Below are 17,425 nucleotides of genomic sequence, written 5' to 3' on the forward strand. Positions count from 1 at the left end.
ATTAATATGGACAAAGCCAAAAGTTGTCTATAATTTGCAGGATGTATTCAAAAAGTACATGAGAAATGAGCTAGCCTGAGTCCTGATTTTTGGTAAATTCACATACATACCTAATATTGGCAAAAAAATAGTTCCATAATTACAAAAGTACAGCATTTTGTAGAATCAAGGTTTATTCAGAGTTATTTTCCCTCTTCCTTACTGTGGAGCAACTAAGAAAAGTAATACTTTCAAATTTACCAACAAAAATAATCTTTTTGTCTTGGTTCTGCTCCTGCAATGGCTAAAGTAATTCCTTACACCCTGTGAGATTTTCTTTTTACACCTTTATCTAGAAGATTTGCACATGTAAATACTACTAAAAGACACAACAGATCCTTCATGTTCACAGATAAAATAAAAGCTATCAAATATCAGTGCCAGATGTGGCTGAAGAGATCCCAGATCCTCATCCACTGCAGAGAAACCTTTTGTAATTTATTAGCACCACTTCCCTTTGGTAAGAACTCCACAAAATTTTTTTATCTCAAAACCAGTAATACCTCAAATTTATTTGACTAATAGGGCAATATGTCTAATGCAAGTATTTACACTTCAGCCTGTTACTCTTTCAGTCATGGGAACCCCTGCCCAGAGAATGATTAATCTCACTGGAAACTAAAATAAACCAGATAACCACACCATAAAATGCATCTTTTTATATTTGTTCTAAAGAGAGCTCTAGAATAACAAGGCAGCTGAAGGGTGTTTACAGTATAACATCCAAAAGTAAATAAGATATTTTACACCAGGTTTCCTATATTCCAAGCTTTCAGCTGTGTCATTCCTTTTTCTGCAAGATGAAGGACCCCATTAAGAGATTTGTCTTGCATGAAAATATTTTCTTGCTGTTACTTTGTTTTAACACAAAACCTATTCCACTGGTTTCTGCAGTTCTGGGAGACAATCCTGTATTTCTTGCCATAAAACCATCCTTGTTTGTCAACACACTCTCTGTGCTACATACACTATGCTTGAGAGTATGACCTGCTGTTAGCGGTGACACTAATGCCAAACAGCAAAACTAAACAAGCTCCCAAATGATACCTGAAATTCCTCACATTATATAGTGTTAAAGTATTCCAGTTGATTTCTTCAGAGCTCAGGGATAGCATGCCTAGCTCTCTACCCATTAGGATCCCAAGTCTTTTTCACAGTCACTGTCTTGTGGGAAACTCGGCGCACCTCTCCTGATGTCCAGAGCTACCGAGAGAACCCTTGGGGGGCTCGGGAGCCTTGGGATGTTGCCAAGAGTACCTGGTGGCTCGACTTTGACCCTTCAAGAGATGTACCACCTGTATATGGGGATATGAGAATCACTGGTGTTTAAAGGATATAGAAATAGCACAATTACAAGTCAAAACACAGATTTTAAGATTCTGGTACAGGGGAGTTAGAAAAACAAGATGGAGAGAGTTGGGGCTTGCCACATGGTTCTTCCTCCTTCTTCATGTCTTCCATTTTCTGTGTGACGTAGATATTTTTGATAGGTTCTTAGTAAAGGTACACTTAGTAATAAAAATGATAAGTATTGGGGACAAAAGATAAATATAGTTTATGTAGTCTTTGTTATAAAAAGATGCGACCGCCCTTTGGGCAGTCAGAGTGCCCTTGGCTGCCTTGCTAGTCGGACCCCGGCTGGGCAGAAAGAAAATCTTTGTAGATAAGAAATAATAAACAACCTTGAAGACTGAACCTGAGAGTCCAGCCTCGTCCTTTGGAGCCCGGGGAACTAACCTATCTCACCCTTGTCTGGGCAGAGACAAATAACAGCTGGCCCGGACACTGTCTCACAGCACAGTCCCTGTTCCTGAAAACATCTTGCACTTTTACTCTTAGATCTGTGACTTCCAGCGAAGTAGCTCAGCTCTGCCTCACGGAAACATAGACACTGGCATGAGTGCTTGGGACCTCTCTAAGGTTCAGAACATGACGTCTCACTACCACTCTTATCCTCTCCTCATTTTCCACAGCTTCCTCCTGTCCACTCTCCTTCAACCCTTTTCTGGGGCCCCATCAACCTAACCCCTTCTTCTTCCATTCCTGCCTTCCTGCCCTGCGTTGTGCCCCTGTTCTCTCACACCGGTAAATTAACACTGCCCCATTTAAGTGGGATCGTTTTTCACAGGATCTTGGCGCTCTCCGTTTCTCCTTTTACTTCATTTTCAAATGCAACCTGTGAACTCTTCTCCCCATTTCAAACTCTGAAATCAGCTTCAAATCCACCTCCTTTACTCAAAAAACTCTCACACAACCCCAATGACCCAATTCCGACATGAGCTCAAAACCAACGCTCTCCTGACCCCCTCCCCCGACACTGCCGCCTGCCTGCGACGTTGAAGGGCCTTTTCCACTACCTCGATGGCAGCTATTTATTACAAGAAAAAAATTTTAATATTTCCTTGCTGCTCCTCGCGTGACACCTGCGGTCTCCAGCAGGCTGGGGCGAAGGCACGGGGCTTAGGGCTTTGTCGAGGCGGGGATCAGGGCCCCAACCCGGGTGACTCTCCCCCCGCTCCCCTCGCAGCGCTGCAGGAAAAGCAGGAGGAAACGCGTCCCGGCCCTGGCCACGACCGGGCAGTGACCGGCCCGGGCTCCGCGGACCTGGCGGCCGCGCCCTCCCGGCTCGGAGGCCGGGCTGGGCCGGGCCGGGCGGCGGCTCCGCCCCGCTGCGGGGGCGCCCGCGCCGGCACAGGCGGCTCCGCTGGCCGCGCTGACGCCGGCGGCGCTGGAACACCTGGAGGGGCGGTGGCGTCTGCGGCTCGGCCCTTCCCTCCGCAAGGTGAGTGCGGGAAGTGGGGCTCGCTGGCCTCCGTGCTGGGACCGGGCGGGGAGAGCCGGTGCCGCGGGTACCAGCCCCGGTGGGCGCCGCCTCCCCCGCGGGCAGCCCGCTCGGGGCGAGGGAGGCGGCGCGGCCGCCGGGCCTGCGGAGCTGGTGCCCGTCAGCGCTGTATCCACGGGCGGACCTGTTCAGAGCGAAATTTCCGAGGCTCAAGATGGCATCTGTCCCTCCTTTTGCCTTGTGTTCCCCCTCCTGCCGTGAGGTTGTCTCGCCATGATTATTGCATTTATCCGTTTGTGCCTCCCGTACATCCTCCCTGGCGCTCTGCCCGCTGGAAGCGGGGAGGGAAACGGCCGGCTCTGCGCGGCGGTTTCCGGCTTGGCTGCCGGGCTGAGGCGCAGGTTGCCCGGCTGCGCTCCGAACCCTCCCGGGATCAGCCGGGTGCAGACGGGTGGCAGGGCATCCTCTGGTCAGGTAATGTCAGATCTCGAACGAGCACCGAGGCAGTAACAGCTGGTGAAATGGCAATTCAAGAACCCCACGTTTACGGTATAAAGCTTATAAATTGTGAACGGTTCATCTTGGTAATCAGATTTATTTTACATCCATCCACCTGACCCGTGAAAGCTGCTATAGTCTTTTAGAAGAAAATAGAAAAATCGGATATTACTTGAAACATCAGGTCAGTTTTTAGTAACAGAAAGGGGTGAAGGGCAGCGTGCTATTTGTCAATATCATGATGTATTTGTTCAGTGCCATATGTAAATAAGTCTTCTGTTTCACACTGTTTTACGTAAAGCTGATAGCCTCAAGGATCTGTGTGACCCCTCTTAAAGCAGTAATTCAGGCTTGCCTTAGTTCAGAGGTGTAAATGTGAAATTGACTCTGGTAATCTCACACTTAGATCCTTTGACCCCCTACCACCAAGTTACATTGTGGTAGTATTTTGGAAGCTCAGCATTGGAGTTGTTCTTCTCTTGGTTGTTTGTGATATTTTCTCCCTGTCTACAAGCCTTGCTTTAAACCAAGATGACATTTTCTTTCATGAAACACCTGTTTGTTTGCTTTTGTTTCCCCATGTTTAATTGTGTTATCCTCTTTCTTTCAGTTTCTGGATAGATTTTATTTCATTTGGGTCTCAGAAAGCAGCTGTGGCCCTTGTTTCAGACTTCTTGGAAATAAACTGTTCTTCTGTTCTTATGTTCTGCTCTTGTAAGGACGAAACTGTTTGATCACTTTTCCAAACTGCTGAACAGAGAAAACAGTGGGCTAGATTTTGGCATCTGCAGTGCAGGTGGCATTTGGTTGTGTTCTTTTATCTGATTTTTTCATAATCAACTCTTTCCACTTTGTCTATCTAGCGTTCTCAAATAGGGAGTGGAAGAACCCCTTGACAGTGCTGTCTGGCACAGATCTAGAAGTTGCAGTTCTTACTGGTACTTAGCATAATGACCAGCAGCACCTCATTTAGACTTCAGCAGGGTTTTTTAAACTGATGTTTGAACAGCCTATTGGTTTAAACTTCGTAATTTAATAGTTTAAGACTAGTGTTAATACCACTGAAGGAGGAATTTAGTGTCAAGCCACAGAGATGTTTTGAGCAGTCAACTGCCATAACTGGTATAACCAGTCACATTTTGCACATGACACACTCACCTGGAAGATAATGTGGTGGTTAAATAGTGCCAAACCTCAGTCTAAATGAGTTTTTAAGTTTCTTCACTGTCAAAATGTCATGCATGAAACGTTGTTTCCCGAAAGGTTCCAGCACTTTACTCAAGAATCTAGATGCTGGTCAGTGGAATTTGCTTCCTTTCCAGTTGAGAAAAAAATTAAATGCATTTTAGACAATGGTGCTTTCTTCTATTGTGTTTGTTGGAATTGAGATTCAAATATAAACTGCAGATTTGTAGATTCAAGAAGACCAGTTATGAGTTTATGGAAGGGGGAGGTTTCATAACATTTTTCTTTTAGAAGTTTATATTAGTGGAGGGTGAAGGAGATCACATAGTGCAAAGTAAAATTCCTGTCGAACCCTACTACAGTGTTAGGAGGTTTTGTCCTGGTAGTTTCAAGCCCAACCATCTTGCCAGTTCATCTCCGTTATCCATATTTTACACAGTTGTTAAATTGTTCTGATGATTTCTCACATCATCTTTTCTTGAAGAAATTAATAATAACAGCTCTTTTCAGTCTTCAAGTAGTGTTGAAAGCTGTTGGTACAAGTTGGCAGAAAAAAATGTGCTAATATCTCAAATAAACAAGAAGACAAAAAATGCTCTCAAAGACTTTTTAATACTTGTCTTTTCAAAATCACCTCCAAGAGTATTGCTCTGTAGTTTATTCTTCAAGATGTTTTGCTGCTTCTCAACCATAAAATCACTCTGGAGACAAAATTACGCCGCACGATGCAGAAACATTAAAAACACAAAAGCCCAGAGAGTGAAGTTTGTTAGAGAAGGAACCAAACAGTCAAGAACAAGGAATTTGACCTTTTAAGTGTTGTTAGTAATAGCAGTCTCACAGTACTTTTTCCTGTGGTTATTGTTAGCCACGGCAAACTGAGGGGCATTTTGACCGGTTATGCAATTGCTTGCGTCAACCTTGAGAACTGTCTGTACCAAGTCACTGAAACAGTACTTGGGTCCATCTTGCAAGTAGCTTCATAGGGATCACCACTGCCCTAGGAGCAGTCAGCTGGTGTGCCAGGATATTACTGAGAGCAGTAATACAGAAGTTGAGTGGACTGTGTGTCTGCTGGGAATATGTAGCTTGCACTGATGGTGTTTACTCAAAGGGCGGTGCGAGATCGCCCTGTATTGTTGTTGCTGTGCATGCTGAGGCTGTTTTGTTAATCGAATCTCTTATCTGCAGATGTGAAATAATCTCTAAGGGAATCTGGAGAAAATTATTTTCTCGTGTTCCCTCCTCCAGCATTGTTTCCCCTTGGGTATAAATGGCACTGCCTTCTGGCTTCTGAATGGATGAAAAGGCAGGAGGGGGGCAGAAACGTGAGAAGGTTGACTGTGCCAGCAAATAGGGTATCTAAATAGGAGAGCCATTAGTTTGAAGTTCTAAAGCCTTATATGTTTGTACGCAATGTACTGTACATGCAAGAGTTTCATGATTTGTTTTTTGTCCATTCACTACTTTTCCCATAGTTATGCAAGAGGAAAGTTTCCCGATATTCCAGTATTAAGACTCCACACTGACTACAAGTAGAGCGCGTCAGAAAAACAATCTTGTATCTTATACTCTATGTACAGGGCATGTTCCATATGATATTTTGTTTAATAGTATTCAGCTCTTAGGTTTACATATGTTCTTAAATGAAGAGGACAAATGTGTGTTACAAAACAATTTGGTAGTAATTTTAAAGAAACAAAGGAAGTGTGCATTTAGAAAAAGATTAAAGACTGCATAGTAAATATCCCCAGTTTGCTCATTTGCAGTGAGCTTAGACCTGACATTCAATGACTTATACTCAAATTATTCTTCTATAAAATGCATGTAGTGCTTGCAATCTCACTGTTCTCTACAAATATAAGTGGAACACTTTACTAGTGAAGTAAAAGATGTTATCTGAGGGGAAACTGATACTATGTACTGTCCCTACATTATTCCACAATAAGCAGATGAAAAATCAGTATAATCTGGAAAAGAAATTTAAAATTAAATTTTTGTGTGTTTAAGTATATCTATGCAAATGATAAAGTTCTGTGTGCAAATGAACTTATTTAGAAAGTGCTGTTGTTTGCTCATGAATCTTGCAGTCTACCAGCATTTATTTGAAACATTTTGTTCTGAGACTTCATGTACTGTACATGTACATGTTGTGACTTCATGTGCCATTCTTATTGGTGTTTTTGAGACTCCACTGGGTTTAGGAATTTTTTGTTCTCAACTGTTTAAAAAACAACCAAGAAAATCCCCAACCCAGTTCCCAGTATCATTTCAATGTGTTTAAGCTCTAGAAGGGAGATCACTTATACCTGTATGTTTAACTGATAGTTTTTTGAATAATATGACGGACATATAGTACCAAATAGACACAAAATTATTTTTTAGAGAAGAATGCTAACTGTTGAGTTGGTCCTTGCTCTTTGTGGGGGCAAAAATAAGTTTAAAAAAACATGTTGACAGTGCCAAATTTCTGCTTTTTCAGGTTGGCTAAAACATGTCCCCAGATATAATCCTTTCTTTAGACTACACCAGGAGCTTAAATAGAATAATTTCTCACATTAATTGTGTGTTCTGAAATTAGAAGTATGACAATTGTGTTTGGGAAGAAAGTAACTCTTGACATACTGTCTGCAATAAATGTGACCCAAACATGCCCTACACAGAGTATTAAATAGAGTCAGTGTAAAATTGAGTAAAAGACAGGTGTGAATAGTACTGCTGTTCATTTGGTTGGATGTACTGTGTGCAGATAGGTGCCTAGGTAGTGCTACAAAATGACAAGAAGAAGACCCAAAATGTTCAGATTTCTTCATGCCTTGTACATGGTTTCTTACAGTGCAAGTCTCTAATCACACAATCTTAGTCATTTAAGATACCTGCTGGTATTACTGTGGTTTGTTCTCCACACAGTTTACTAGCTTGAAAAACAAAGGTGTGTTGTGTTGGGTCGAACTACCTCCTTGGAGAACAGACTCCAATTTCTCTGATACTTCTATTGTTTTAAGTATGTGCTTGGGATTTTTCTGCACATCAGTTTTGGCAGAGGTAGGGGGCATGCTAGAGTAGGTTAATTCTTTGGAGGGCTTAAAATTCTTTGAAGGATCAAGACAAATGAATAAATGAAATTTAATAAATGTGTAGTTTTCTAGGATGTCTCATAGGCCTTGGGAGATAGGAGAAGGAAGTGGCAGTAATGGTGGCTGAAATGTTAGTTCCAGAAGTGTTTGTAGTGAAAGAGAAAATTGATTCCAAGGAACTTAACGGGATGTGGCCATGTCCCAAGGATGGTGTTACTCAGTATGCTGCTGACTTTTTTTTTTTTTCCAGTAGTTCAACAGACCACCATGAAGTGCTAGCTCTAAAAGAAGGGGAATAGAGCAATGCTCTCACAGCAGGATTTATCTTTGTAGTTCAGGTGCCTAATTCAAAAAGCATAATTTCTGTGTGCACAGAGCACAGTGGTGGGTCTTCGGTTGAGGTGTTTAGCATTGCTCTTTGGAGGTTGTATTCACTGTCTGTACAGGGACTTAGTCTTGAGAGGTTTGTATGGTAATTTAGGCACTAAAGTTAGATAATTGCAGTCAAACAGGATGATTTTTTTTCCCCTCTCAGCACCTCCCAGGTGTATGAATATAGCAGGAGCCTACACTGTGTAACAGATGCCTATCCTGTGCTTCTTTTAAGGATGTATGAAATTCTTTCTAGGTGTTAATCCCTGAAATAGATTGAAGGAGTAATTCTGTTGATACTGCAATCTTGTATTTCTTCTCCTGAGAACTTGTGGGTAATCTCCAAGATAGACACTTTCCAGGATAAGTAGCAAAGCTGTGGATCAGTCTGAGACAAAGGATTTGACAAAAAGTTGTAATGGGTGGAAGGAACTGCTAATGCAGCGCTTACAGACCAATTTGCTAACTTTTTGAATAAATAAACAAGTGCATCAGTGAGTAGTCTAACAGAACAAAAAGACTCCTGGATTTAAAGCTAAGCATGGATGATTCTGCAGGATTAGAGCATCAATATTGAGAATTAAGTGCTTTAGAGGAAAAATTAAATCTTGTAGTTTGTCAAAGATATAGCTTGAACTTCAGATTCATTTTAGCTGAGTTAGAGTGGTAGCTGTTCTTATATTTAAGAGTAGGAATGTTTCTAAGTCTGTGTATAATCTTGATGCTGGAAGACCCAGACTTCAGCTTTCACTCTTTTCTTGCATTGACAACATGGATAGTTTGGATCTGCAGGCTGTTATATTCTCTTTTGCTTGGGAAAGGCAAAGTCAAACATCATTTGTAGCTCTTGGTCTCTCTGTTTGTAGATAGACCAGAGAGGATAAAACTGTGCCCTGTCTAGTCTTCATCTTGCAGTGAGACTGCATCTTGTTTTGCAGAACCATTTACTTGGTTCAGTTTGATCACAGCTTCCAGGGAGCAGAGTGGAGGAGATAGGTTGTCAGCCAAGAGCTGTTGGAGGCACAGATGGCATTGATTCCCTCACCTAGGCACATTTTCTTCCCTTCAAAGTATTTTACATAAATGAAACTATCCATCTTAACATTTTTATACAGAATTCCTTCTCTTTTTTTTTTTTTTTTTTTTTTTTTTTTTTTGTTACTTAGCACCACTGTACTATTACTGTATTAAAAGTTCCTTGGAAGATTATTCATTTTAATAAAACTATTGATGTAAATCAGTCAACTGCAATGCATGATTCTGCCATATTTGAAAGTTATCAGTTGCAAGAATTTTAGGATGTGGAGAATCTGTTGGATTTGAGGAGCCACAGAATATATTCTGTGCTTTGAAAGAGCAGTAGACTCAGAGGACAGTTCTGTCAGTGAAAGTGCAGACTCTTCTGTGTGTTTTGATGAACATATTGCCTTCACGTAAGGGTTGCTGAATTTTCCTATGCTGTTTATTCAGTTCCCTTTTCTTGTTTCTGGATGTATCTCAAAAGAATGTGTTGTTCAATCTACTGCCTTCCTACATAACTGCTAGGTCATCTTTGGATGTTAGATTTGCTCTGTACATCAACATTTATAATCTTTTGCAAGGATTTCAGCTCATCTCTTTGTTCTGGGAAGCTGTTATTAGATCAACAGTTTGTTTTACATACAGTATTCAGAGTTGGAGAGATTCCTGTTTGATGCCTCTGCATGCTGATATTTTTCTGTGTGATCTGTTGTCTGAGCTAAGAACACAGTAAGGCTAGGTAACAATGCTCAGACAAGAAGAGATACTTAGGGGTATTTTGTTTGTTGGGTTTGGTTTTAAACTGATTTCTTCATAACCTAGGAGAGTGTTAAGATTTGAACTTTACCATGCCGTGTGACGCTTCATACATTTAGGCTCCCTGAGAAAGAGAAGTAATGTGAGTGGCATTGATATACAGACTTATTATCAATGTAGCTGTTGGAGAGAAGGCACTCATACCATCTTTTTCTTATACAAATAGAATCTAAAGATTATTCATAAAACTGTTTAGCTCTTGGGAAACCAGACAACTTAGGCTGCAACAAAATGTACTAAAGCTAAAAAGGAGAAGCAAGCTTGTACAAAGGTTGTACAGAGCATGAGCTGGAGGGTAATCCTAGCATTCAAATCAAGGAAAACACCGTGAAAGCATTTCCTATTTGCACAGAAAAATTTATGTGTTTATTCAAGCGGTCTGGGAGAGTACAGAAAATCAGAGGATTCTCCATAGGAATAGAAATGCCACTTGCTAATGGTGAATGTCCTCCGTCAAGTTTTATTTCAGTGTCACAGCTAATAAAATTTCTTAGTAGGATGATGAGTGTGGCAGAAATAGCATGAAGTTCTGTGTGCATTCCAGCTGTTATGGCTTCCTGTGGAAATAATTTGTGGGTAAATAGTCTACAACCTAAATAAACTCTGCCATAGTTGGCTGTTTGCGGGACCATCTTGGTTTTAGCTTTTCTTGTTGTCTGTGGCAGAGCACTGCCTGAATTCAGCTGTATTACACCTGAAGCCAGGCAGAGTCTAGAAACAGTTCTGATGTATTTCAGTATCCAGGCTGTGCCTGTCTTCTCTGGCATCAGTCTGCCAAGAGGATGGTTTGTGGAAAGTGATACTGAAGCTTCTTGGTGCCTCAAAAACACGTGCTAAGGATTTTCAAGGTTTTGGAAGGGCTTGCGAGCCCACCTGGTTCTGTATGGGAATGTGTCTATCAGCTCTGTGGTTCTTTGTGTTCCAAGCAGACTTGTTATGAATAGAGCCAGCTCAGGTTTAATGCTTAAACTGAGGTAGCATTAGTCTCTCTCAAAACACTGAGGAGCACTTGCAAAATTACTGGAGCCATGAGTAGACTTCTTCAGGAAGCCTCAGATCCATCACTGTGCAGTGTTAAATGTGAGTTTGTGTACAGTCGTCTGTAATGTGGCACTGCTTTCTCTGGTGTGAATAAAGCAGGTATGCTTGCTTCTCACACCCACCCCTTCATCTAGAGTATACCCCCTTTTGTTTGTCAAGGTAAAGTCTATTGTGAAGATCACAAGTGTTGTATAACTCTTTATTGTCAATCACCATGGAAACTTCTTAATACAAATGCTTTCCCATAGGGAGGTGTTTTTTTATTTTTGTTAATCATTGTCAGTATAATACTGTTTATTGACACTTTTACCTTTGTTTGTTTGTTTTAATACAATGAGAAGAAACACAAGTAAAAAAACATCCTTTATATCAACTCCTTGTGGCAAGTAAAGCTTATTTTTATATCTAAAACTGTATGATAACATGGGTTAATTTTAAATTTGACTGCAATTTTTGGAGAGAGTATTGGTAAATTCAAGTTAGTGTCATATGCTTCTATTGTAGTCAATTTTGGCAAAGACCAACTGGCTTGTTACTTCTGTTTGGGACATTTGTCTTGTTCTTCAAAAGCATAAGAGTTCAAAACTTGAAATAATGAGAGGTTATGTGCTCATTCTTGATCTCTCTCTGCAGCCTCAGGGGCAGCATTTTGTGACTGTAGGGATTCTTCTTTACATGTCTGTTAAATGTTCCTTTTAATTCTTGGATTCTTCCCTGGCTTTCCAGTCCCCTCTTATTCATATCTCTCACTTTTTGAGACTAGACTTAGATTTCAGTATTTCTTTTAAAAAATTTCACTGCTTTCAGCTATCCTTTTAATAGTGTCCTTTGTTAGAGCTGAACCAGTATCTTAACCCTTTTTGGTTCTTGGACTTGGTACAGACAATAACAACACATGAAGTAAGAGATTATATAAATAAATTAGGGCCCTGTTAAGTTACTGCAGAGACAATTTACTGCACTTTTTTTTAGCAGCTACATTTCTGGTTTTTCAATACTAGTACTTACTGTACTGTCTTTGCTAACTGAATTCTCATTTAGGACCAAAAGTCAGCTCCATACTGGAAATAAACTGTGCACAGGACTGCTGCTTGTTGCTACTGCTTAATTACAGCAATCTCCCTGGCATGCTTTTTATCTATACTATCTAGAACTCTGGGACCTTTTTCCCTCCTGGCCTGTTTTGGGTGATATCACATGCCAGGTGCCATTTCCAGCAGCCAGTGTAGATAAGGCTCCATTTCTGTTTTCTTCCACCCTGATTGGCCACAGGACACCATCCCAGCAGGTCTTGTAGCCTCAAATGCCATCCCATTACACAGCAGAACAGAGAATACATGCCCTCCTTTTCACACTATGAAAACATTGTCCATTTTGAATGTAAAAACTCCCACAAAGAATACCTTCAGGGCATAAGGGTGCTATGTAGGACCTGGAAGAGTATACTTAGGAAGATTTCAGAATCAAAAGATGAGGTCAGATGTTTAGGAGGAAGGACCATGAGCTGTACTTGCAAATGACAACTATTTCACCATGACCCTATTTATTTTTTGTAGGGACAGTGGTTTCCAGGAGAAGCAGGTGGATGTGTACAGTGAATAAGGTCAGTGCCTTACACCTTTTCCTTGTACTGGTTGCTTATACTTCATTCCAAGTAATGTACATGTTAGTCCACCTAGATAGGCTGTTCTTTGCTTCCTGTCAAACCAAGCGTGTTGCTGAATAACTGAGTCATGGACAAGCTTGTGTACACAAGCTAAATCCTGTGGTCTTATGTCACTCACACACCCTCACAGTTGACTTAAGGAGGACCAGTGTGACAACAGTGAAGTCAAGAACATAAAGGTATTAGAGAGTTAGTAGTGTCTGTGCCTATGGCTCTAGAAAGAACAGCAGAGCAGTCCATTCTCTATCTTGTCTGACTCAGTGGTTCTGTAGCATGAACAACAATCCGAAAAGATTCTTTCTTCCTCCTTTTTAGCTGTTGACCCTTACATTTGAACTCTTGTCTGAAGACAGTTACTAATTTTATTGTGGTCTCTCCTGCAGTACTTAAGAACATTTCACAAAAAATCCAATTCAGGCAAAATTCCTGCTTTGATACAGTCTTGCAGTATCTCCTGGATCTTTGCCAGCAAGTTTCACAGGTACTGACAGCAGAGAGGTTAGGCTCAAAAATCTGAGATTTGGCTCCATTCAGCTCCAAATGGAAGTGCATGTGCTTTATGCTTGCAGGAAGCATCCAAGTTGTTTGCATTGCCTTGTTTGGGTTCCTGCAATCTGTTCCAGTCCCTTTGCCTCTCCGGTGCTAACCACACTGTCTGTATGCAGTACTGTGCTAGATAGGTTTCCAACACGATGACTCCCCTTTGCAGCCCCTTTTCTTTCTTACTTGGATTAGTGCCAAAGTTCAGTTTCAGCACTGTTACCTCCCTCTCCTTTTTCCATTACTGTTTTCTCAAGTCAATCAGCGTCATACCTTGGTGAAGCCTGTTGATGTGTTCATTCTGTGCTTCTGCTTGCTGAAGTCCATTCCCCAGCAGCACCACCCATCTCACTAGCTTCATTTTGGTCTCATCTAGATCCTGCTGCAGTGCCTCCATTCCCGTGTTACCCATGTGCCAGTCCTCTCTGAAAGCCGCAGAGGAGAAGCTGGGTGCTTGTTTATGAGTATCTGGCTTGGCTGTTAAATTTGGCCTGGAAGGAGCGTGCTCAGGTACTGGTGGGAAATTATGTGCATGCCATCTGGCCAGCTCAAAGTATAGTGGGAAACTTGAGTATCCAAGCTGGAGAGAGTAACTCATAAAATCTGAAGTTCTAATGCCTACAAATCATATTCTATCCTCAGGATCTGCGGTGTCTCTCATAGAAAAACCATCTGGTCATTAAATTTCACATCTCTGACTCAAGACATGATGTAACTAGTGTTTTAGAAAAATAGGTCAGTGGGATATAGGAAAAAAAAAAGGTAAAAAGTAATTGAATTTTGTTGTGGTTAAAACTTGTAGGAAAAAAATTCACTGAGGGTGATGCCTAGCATGGACAGTTTTGGCATGCCTTGTCAAAAGCCACTGAATTTATGCCTGGTAAATTTGCTTTTGCTTGAAAAACTTGCTAACATAGAAGGATTGGCAGCACTTAAATCCCTTTGTAGTGGGGTTTTGCGAGAATTGTGGTACACGAGGAAGGCATTTGGCTCACAGATTGAGTTTTCTTTTGTAATATGGTAAACAATACTGCAGCATAGTAGTTTTCTGAGGGAAAAGATATAGGATTTCTAGTGTTTTATCTAAAAATTACAGATACTTATATTAACTGATCATTTCTTATTTAGGTGTCTGAAGAAAACAAGAATCATGGAAGGTCATAAATAGTAAGTATCTTGATAATTTTTTTTATTCTAAAGAGCTAGTAGTGTTTGTATGTTGATTTGTTCAGTTTGTTTATCAGTCTAATAATTCAGGAATCTGTATTAATCCCAGCACTTTTTGTGACCTTATATTAGTAGCTGGTTAACATCAGATGAGTTATGGTGTTTTCTTCACTTGACTAGTGAAATGAGATCTCAGTTATTTTCACTGCTGTAGCAGAAGTACACACTTAGCCAGGCAGCAAAGGCCTTTATAATACCTTGTGAGAAGTTTGATGGGTATTTTTAATTATTATTAAAGTAATGTTATTTTTATTAAACTGTTATATTATGTTTTCTCATAATACAGGAGGGGTTTTTGTAACATTAAAGGCAGTAAATTTTGTATTTTAAAGGTGCAGCATATATCAGGTCAATATAGTATTCACCCAGTTTGATAGGCCGTTATCATTATGTGTAATGGCTTGTTTGTACAGAGTTCCAAATAAAACAGGTGGTATGTTTTGTACATGTTTTTTATTTTTTGCTGTATCATCAAAAGACCTTTATTTTAATTAATAAATTAAACTCTTGGAACTAATATTGTGTAGAATTAAATGGGTAAATATCTTTGCTTTTCAAGTTGGTGAAGAAGCTGTGAAGTGCTCTGTATAAGTGCTTTTTAAAATTATATCTCTGCTCACTTCCAGTTTAATTTCTTACCATCTCTTTGGTAATTAAAGTGCTGTCACCTAATTCACTGATTAAAAGTAACTAAAGTAATGTAACCCTGTGAAAAAATTTTCCTTTTCAGATTAAACTGTGTCACTAGTGACTGTGTAGGGTAGATGTGGTACCCTTATGGGGCATGTGTACCAATGGCTTGTTTTTTCAGAATGGCTGTATTGCTTCACAGCAAATATATAGATGTAGATACATATAATCAGAGGGTCATAGGATGACTGAGTGACCTGAGTTAACTGGAAGGGACCTCACAGATGATCTGATTCTAACCCCCCTGCTATGGGCAGGGACACATGTCTGTACATGACTTGATGTGTATGTTGGGTCTGAAGACCTCTTGGGGTAGCATCTCTGAGCAATCTGTGTGTTGTGGACAGAACTAGGGGTCAGTATCTCGCTGATGAACCCCAGTTTGTCACTCCAGGTATAAGGTGTCTTCTCAAAATAAACTCAACCTATTTAAGCTTTGCAAAGTATCCACTATAGCAGTGTTTAGCAAACATGTACTTCTAAAAAGCTGAAAGAGTACCACAGCTTTTTATATATGCATATAGGGGAAAATGCATGTACTTTTGCACAAATTGCTAATGGAATAACACTTCCTGAAAGACACTGAGGTTTCGTGGTAAGGCTGTATTTTCTATTAAGCTGTCTGGATATGGCTTAAATATTGTGGAATATGGAATTTATATATTTCACTTTTTTATTAGGTCTGCTACAGGAAAGCAGAATTATTTGTCAGTGAAAACTAATCCTTGAAAGAAAAAGTTACCTGTTATACTCCCACTTGTCATGTAGTCAATTGCATAAAGAGAGATGTGAGATATCAGTCTTTCACATAGCATGCTCAAAAGAGATGAGTGTTCTTCTAATTCTTTTTTTATTCATTTACAAAAAAGGAGGTCAAGAATTAGTCTAATCCCATTCATAAAATAAGCTGTGTCAAATCCCAACAGTGCTGAAATGGCATGAAAAGTATTACCTGCTTAAGCAACTCTGCTAGTTCACTTGAAACTCTCCTATTAATTTTACAAAATAAAAAGTTAATTCTGTGCATCATTTCCTAATGCATTGGGAAGAATTCTTTGAAGCTGTTTATTATGCAGTACTGTATGGTTAAGGCATTCAAGTTGAAATCAGTGTATTATTTTTCAGAGTAGGATGGGAAATGCAGTAATTTAGTTGCTTCGTTATTAATGCATAATGAGGAACTGCATGTTAGAATATATGTGTTGGCATGCAAATGCAATATTCTTAACGGAAATGTATTAATTGAGTGCATTAGACTTATTTTTAAAGCATCCCATTGAAGTTTTACATTTTGCTTGTTAATATTCTAGCAACTATCCAAGAGAATTTTATGATCAATATGCTCAAAGTCAAGAAAAATCTGTGGTCAATAAAATGCAACAGAAATACTGGAAAACAAAACAAACCCTTATAAAAGTCACAGGAAAAAAGGAAGATGAACATGTTGTTGCTTCAGATGCAGATCTGGATGCAAAACTAGAGGTTTGTAATGTTTACATAATGTCTGTTCTCTATCTTTTAATTTTTAAAGTGTTTTCATTTCCACCAAGCCTTTAATATGTGTGCAAATAGCATATTATAACATACATACATTTGTATAATTTTCATGTAATATCTCTTCCAGATTCTGACAAAAGTATCTATGTAAATTCAGGGAATATAGGGGAATTTTGGAACACGAAACCTTATGTCCCTCTAACTTTATTTGGAACTGAGCATATTTCAGATATTTTTCATGCTTTAGGGACAGATTTTCTCCTTTTGTTAGCAGGGGAGTCAGGAAATTATCCTTATCCTTTGCCTATGTCAGTTTAAGGTGATTTGTTTTGTTTTTTTCCTAAAAGTATTTTATTGAGTGTGCAAATGACATTTTTTTATACAAGTATAAAATACCACATCTACTAGAAAAACATGCAATATGCCCAGGAGCAAGGTGCACAGTGCATTCTACTCTGAAGATTTTGAGCAGATTAGTGGGTTCTGACATGTCAAAAGAAGCTTCTGAAAGTCTTTAAAATAAAAACAAGAGAAGGAATCCTGCTGTGTGACAAATACAGTGCTACTGTCAGTATCCTCAACCCCACTGAGGAAAAAAATAGGTTAAAGTTCTACAAAATAAAGACCTAGAACGTCTTTGAGACAAAGCAAAAAATTGAGGGTGTACTATGGAAGTGTAATAACCCAGTTAATGTCCATGTAAGTTTTGTTTGTGTTGTTTTCTTACATGATGGTAAATGTTTTGCTTTACTGGCTGTCTTGTAGTTTCTTTAAAAAAATATTGACTTAGGATTCTCAGTTTATTTAGGTTTTAGCTGAAATACAGGAGACTGTAGTACAACAAACACAAGAAGAGTAATAATTTACCACCCGATGTTTCTACTTACAGAGTCTTCACAATGGGTTATAAATCAGGAGTATTGATGTAAAACAAGCTGGAAGTATGGAACAATATTTTGTAAATACATACCTGAG

General features: G+C 39.8%; 1 protein-coding gene across 6 annotated transcripts in view; it reads left to right on the plus strand.

Moving 5' to 3' along the window:
* Nucleotides 1-2,740: 2,740 nt before the first annotated feature.
* The window catches only part of ICA1 (islet cell autoantigen 1), a 66,077-nt gene continuing 51,392 nt past the window's right edge, over nt 2,741-17,425 (plus strand). For 4 of the 6 annotated variants that reach the window (XM_084226115.1, XM_084226117.1, XM_084226119.1 and 1 more), the window contains exons 1-5: nt 2,782-2,821; nt 12,387-12,433; nt 13,413-13,546; nt 14,165-14,203; nt 16,264-16,435. In XM_084226115.1, the coding sequence (XP_084082241.1) occupies nt 14,187-14,203; nt 16,264-16,435 (189 nt within the window). In that variant the 5' untranslated portion in view covers nt 2,782-2,821; nt 12,387-12,433; nt 13,413-13,546; nt 14,165-14,186. Of the gene's footprint in view, nt 2,822-12,386; nt 12,434-13,412; nt 13,547-14,164; nt 14,204-16,263; nt 16,436-17,425 lie in introns of those variants that run through there. The other 2 variants (XM_084226116.1, XM_084226121.1) reach the window with 2 other exon arrangements.

Source organism: Fringilla coelebs, assembly GCF_963513975.1.
Source record: "Fringilla coelebs genome assembly, chromosome: 1".
NCBI classification, from domain to species: domain Eukaryota; kingdom Metazoa; phylum Chordata; class Aves; order Passeriformes; family Fringillidae; genus Fringilla; species Fringilla coelebs.